The 6,000-nt window shown below is 38.5% G+C and overlaps 1 protein-coding gene across 2 annotated transcripts in view; it reads right to left on the bottom strand.

Moving 5' to 3' along the window:
• Window positions 1-299: 299 nt before the first annotated feature.
• The window catches only part of LOC149155847 (putative E3 ubiquitin-protein ligase ARI2), a 44,753-nt gene continuing 39,052 nt past the window's right edge, over window positions 300-6,000 (bottom strand). For both annotated transcript variants that reach the window (XM_089446054.1, XM_089446056.1), the window contains exons 7-8: window positions 1,249-1,440; window positions 300-965 (exon numbers count right to left, since the gene is read on the bottom strand). In XM_089446054.1, the coding sequence (XP_089302180.1) occupies window positions 1,289-1,440 (152 nt within the window). In that variant the 3' untranslated portion in view covers window positions 300-965; window positions 1,249-1,288. The remainder of the gene's footprint in view (window positions 966-1,248; window positions 1,441-6,000) is intronic.

Raw genomic sequence — 6,000 nt, 5'->3', positions numbered from 1 at the left:
AAATGATAACATTAAGGGAATATAAAGCTTAAGAAATGGCCTTAGGCATATTGAAAGAGACTCGTCCATTTAGCATTTATGAATTGTGAACTCCCAAGATCCAATTACTGCAAATCATCTCTTAATTTTGAAAAACAAAATTTTCCCTTTGCACCATTTCTGCATTCTGATTGCGAGCATTTCCAACTGAGAACTATACCCATCATGTTATGCAAACAAAAGATCAACAAAAAGAGCTTCACTGAGTGACAATCTTAGTAACATAACCCACTTATCGAAACAAAAAACATGAAAGCAACTGGAGGAAACAAAACCATGTCTGCAAGACCTTAAATATCCAACTGTTTGCCAAAGAACAAAATTTGAAGAAATCTGGAAAAGGCTTAAGATTCGCCCTTCCAATTCTCCCCCTTTCTGGGCAACTCAAATCTGCCTGACGTGACCAACCATTGGCTGGTAGAAATCGCCATGTCCTGTTGTTCATATCCAATTACAATACTTACATATGAATTTTGCATAAAGTAGAAGTCCTTTTCAAAGGCTTGGCTTTATTAATTTCATAAGCATATTTGCATATTATAGGCAACGCATACCATTTTTACAGATTAAAGGAGATGCCTTTTGAGAACAATCCGACTTAATCAATTTTCCTCAATCCAATCAAATAACAACAGCAAAAACCTGAGAGGATATTTATCCAAGGATCTTAGGATTAAGCTTCATCTATCAAGAATCCCCACAAGGATACTTCATAACCCGAGGTTTGGCATGCACCAACAAGCAGGCATATTGAACGCACCGAGCTTTCAAATTTTAGACTTGGCACTACGATCAGGACGGCAAAACTAACTATTTGTTCAATCATGCTTGGTATGAGTTGATGTCCTAAATGCTCATAGGATCTAGCACCTGCATAATCGATAACTTGACAGCTGACAAGTCACTCGAAACTGTACATCATGAATCTGCACAAAGAAGAGACACATTAGTCAGGTAGAGAAGAAAATTAATATCACTAATCATTTTACAAAGCTTCTAATCTAAGAAGTGCGAGGAATATTTCACAGATTCAGCTCTACAACTTGATGTTGAGATGCTGACTATGCAGGCTGAATGTCATTAAGAAACTTCATTGAATCACCACTGACACCTCTGAAAATACCAGTCTGAAATCAATTTTACCTAGATAGATTGCCTAGTAGATGTCCCACTATATGATTTAGACATAAAACATGTGCCAGCACTAACCTCAGCCTGCAAATCATATGGTGACTCAAAAGCACCATCTTTATCCATCACTTCCAGCTGGCATATTTAAATCAAATGGAATGCGTCCTGAGTTCTCTTCCCTAGAACGCTTTCTTGTTGAGCATGAAATTTGAAAGGTCTCTTGTTTCATAACTTGGTCTTTGTATGAAGTATCAGGCATAACTTCTGCACCTACATATCCATGTCAACAACAACATAAGTTAAGGGAAAAAGTCCTTGGATGTTTGCAAACAAATGAGAGCAACACACACTATAAAACATTCTAGGGGCTTCAAATTAGTTTGACCATTCAAAATCATGAAGAGACAAATCCTCGCTAGGTTAAAAGATGAAATAATTAAAACATAACCCTCAATAGGAAGCATTTTTCTTTCTGATTTCTGTGAAGGTTGTAATAATGAGTAACTTAACCTAATAAATGGCAAAATTATATTATATATTGATTACAGACAAACCAACGTTACTGTTCAATGTAGACACCAACTTAAAGTATACTAATAAAGAAGACATATTATCTAAAACATAGCCCTGATTAATATTCGAAAGATAAGCAGTGGTTATCTTATAAGCAGGAATTTCACTTTGGTGGCAATTTCAAGCCTACACAGACCTTGGAACTTTTAAAAAAGATAACAGTCCCACCATGGCAAATTTGCTAGTTTGTTTCCTGTAAAAAAAATGAAGCGGAATGAATTTAAACGATAGCAACATCCAAAGGTGCTAAACACAGTTATTTCTGCCTATGTTGTCATTTTGAAGCATTAAGGTTATACATAGGCTGTAGATACAAGTGAGAAAAGAAATGCTAAGTGGAACATGGGAACCATCGATCATCAAGGATAATAAATTACGATTGAATGATCAGATTTGCAAATTATTAAACTAAACTGAAATCCACATTGGCTTAATCCATCCATAACTGTAATGTATAACGGGACAGAGGACTGGAACTTAAATCTCTAACACCATCTCAGTAATATGCAGCCTACTCCTTAATGCTTGAAGACATTGAACAAATATAACACACATTTCAGAATATATTAGAAGAATGCACAAGTGGTTTCGAAAAAAAATGCCAAGAACAATTGCACAGAAAAATATAAGTACGTTTCATGCTCTAAGTACTTCCATTTGTGGCTTCCAGGTATTCATTTTTCTCTTCTTCCTACTAAGATTCACATTGGACAATCTTCAGAGTCAGTTTGAGATCAAAAACACATTGTGAGATTTGAATGTTCATTTATTTCATTAGGAGCATCATTCAAAAATTGCACACTTGTAAGTTGTAACCACTTCTGTTTATTGCAGTCTACAAAAGGCTTACTAGATTGTACATCAAAATTTTCTTCTCCAGATATCACAGTTTCATTGCGATGTGGATCAAACAAAACAACGCTGGTTAAATAGAAAGAAACCAACCCACTCCAATCTGCACCCTAACAGTACAGGCATTAGGTTTTCGGATTGCAATCTGCAGTCTAACGAGATGTTATTTATTGAGTTTTTGGGAGACACTCTTTCTGCATACAATAAAGTTTATCTTGAGTATATCAGTGGGCTTCACCTAAAATGAAGCAGATCCTAATCTATATTATATATTTGTTGGGACTGATCTGCTTATTATAGTGTTGTATGTAGGTCACTTGTTTCTTACAGATGCGGACAAGCTCATTGTAGGTTGAAAAGAAGATATGGCAGTTGAGTTTGAGATGACATTACTACTTGGGTTTGGAGCTTTGGCAAAGACCAAGGGAGATATTCCTGGGGCAAGGTAGACCCTGAAAAGGTTTCAAATGGAGGACTACACATTGATCAAAGTTGTCATTGATGCCAACAAAGATATTCCTGGGGCAAGGTAGACCCTGAAAAGGTTTCAAATGGAGGACTACACGTTGATCAAAGTTGTCATTGATGTCGATATGGCATTGTTGGAGATGGCAAAAGTCTTAATCCTTATGATGGATGAATAACCCTTTTGAGATGTTGCCCTAACCTCATTGAAGACTCTCATTATGCTAACCCTAAGGGAGAAAACTCCAAGTCCTTGTTGATCCCTTTCTAATGCAAACCCTGGCTATATTTATATATCCCTATCTATATGATGACAAGCCCTAGATTGTTGATGCATGATCTAATAATGAATGAAGAAGCCCTTACCGTGAGATCCTTCTAGGCACATGTATGCATAATAATACACATTGATGAAACCCTAGCCCTTGTCCTTATGTGATAATGATGCATGGATAAATGTTGATTGACAAGTAGGATGCCCTAAGCCTTAGCCTTGTTGAAGATGCCCCAAGAAAGAAGACATATTGAAAAGGTGCATAGCCTCAAATCTATTTGATGACACCTACATCTATGCCCTAGCATCCTAGTCCTTGAATATTAAGAAGCCCTATCCACATTCCAAATGTCCATAACCTAATGGCTGTCATAATCCTTAAACTTTTTGAATATATCCCTAATATCTGAAAAGAAAAATATTTTATTAACATTTGAGACATCATCTTAAAATGAATCTTTCACCAGCTTGTAGAAGACATTTTCCCCTTTCCGACAAGCTCTTACTCACCCTCTAACTCCTCATAGGCTGAGAGAATAATTTTACAAGTTAAAATAATATATTTTTGATGATGGCCGACATGAACCTACATGTCCAAGTCGGCTCCTCCTCCAAGTGACGTGTCTATTCATTATAATCCAAAACTAGTATATATTGACATCTGAACTTATCATTCTAGCCATCAATTCGGTGATCGATTCAGATAAGAAGACAGAAGCAGATTTGAAGGCCGAGGAGAACAAGGAAATTACAGTTTGGGGAATTCTTGTGTTAAGCTTGAATTTGAGAAGGTTGGATTATTTGCAAAGAACCTTTAACTCGGATCTGTGATAGGGGCAGTCATCTGTGGTCAACTCTATACCGCAGATCAGTAATAAAATGAGTGGACAGTCACCTGAATTTGGACAACTGCTGTGGAAGACCAAAGTTACAGTCCTGTTACAGATTTCGAACAGTGGACAGTAATCTCTTTGTGGACGTCGGATTATATATCATTCTGTGGAGGAATTGTAGAAGGATTGCAGACCCCAGACCAGTGTATAAACAGTTTTGGAGGCTCAGATCTGCAACTGCGACAGAGGCTCGGATCTGCACTTGTGACAGATAGTCTCCTGTAGAAGCTCGGTCACATGATCAGTCTCCTTGGAGGCACGTTTTTAGAGCTCGGAAACTGTTGTTGAAGCTTGATCTTAAGGCTTGAAGCCCTGTCACCTTCGGAGCTGAAGGACAGCCACCTGTGGGAGGACAGACCTCAAGAACAGTGCCTTGGATAGGCTCGGATTGCAGACTGTGGTGCCTCGGTGTGTGGACAGTCGCAAACTCGGACCTGTTTCATTTGCCTTCAAGCTCGGACTTACAGCAGTCTTTGAACCTGTGATCTGAGTTTAAGGAGGCTCAGACAACTCAGATTGCAGACCTGTGGTGGTGGACCTTGGGCTTAGCAGCTATTGTAGTCATTGTGGAAAGGAGTCTAATTCTCTTTGAAGGCAGCTCTTTGAAGTATCTTGGAGCAAATTTGATATACATCTTGAAGTGGTTTTGGAGTTGTCTTGGGGATATTCTTGAGTAGACCTTGGAGTATCATCCTAGAGCACATTGTGAAGCACTTGAGCAACTTATTGAAGATACCTTGGAGCATCACTGAAGACCTGGTGAAGATATCTGGAAGCTGATCTTGGAGACATTATTGGAGACCATGATGCATTGCTGAAGCCATCATGATGTGACCTTGGATAAATTGTTTGGGTAACATGAAGAGTTGTGGTGACAGCTTCTGAGAATATAAAGTTGTCATTGATGAAGTGATTTGAAGATTAAGTGAAGGCATTGTTGAAGGTCAAGATTTTGTCAGGGTTGGTTGCAGAAGATATTGGGGGCCTTGAAGAACCATTGAACTTATCTTGAAGAATTGAAGCCATGGGTTGGAGCCCTAGAGGATAGGAGTCCTCAAGAAGATCAGGTTGGAGCCCTAGAGGTTGGTGCCTCATAGAGCCCTGATCAGGTTGGAGTCTTCATCTAGGGTTGGAGGCCTGGTGTATTATTGTACTTGATTAATTGTAAAGAGGGTCGGAGTCCTCGTCACTTCTGATTATTGTATCATTGTTCATTTTGTGTTCTAATTATAAGTGCTCTTAACTGGTAAAAATAACAATTGAAAAGAAACACTGATTCACCCCCCCCCCCCCCAGTATTTCCAACACTACAAACACATGGCAACACCCACGAACACTAATCTGAAGAAGGAGACAGCTTCCAATTCAAAGTCGGTGGACCCTAAACTATACAAGCAATAGAGAGGATCAACTCATCTGCTGGGAAAATACACATCAACTCACAGAAAAGGATTATTTGCCAGATTTTCAATCTTCTGGATTTTTCATCTTTCGAATGTCCAAATTCTGCTCTTTCGTCCCTTTCTGCTAAGCCTGTGGTCACAGCCCCCACTGGCCCATGTGACCAGGGGCTGGGACTAAAAAACGTCCAATCCCCGAATTTTGAAATTTTCCAAAATTGTTTACAGACCTCAAGGTTAATTACAATTGTAAAAAGACAGATTCATACAACTTGATAAGGTTCAAAGATCTTACAGGCTACATTGAAGTCTTGTTTATGCAATCAAAAGGAATTTTTACTTCAATAAATATGTATGAATGTGCTCTCTGTTT

This window comes from Pinus tabuliformis, chromosome 9, assembly GCF_031772625.1.
Source record: "Pinus tabuliformis cultivar Carrire ecotype Pingquan chromosome 9, CPIR1, whole genome shotgun sequence".
Taxonomy (NCBI): Eukaryota; Viridiplantae; Streptophyta; class Pinopsida; order Pinales; family Pinaceae; genus Pinus; species Pinus tabuliformis.
The sequence above is the reverse complement of the archived record's forward strand: the minus strand, read 5'-3'. Positions and strand labels throughout refer to the sequence as shown.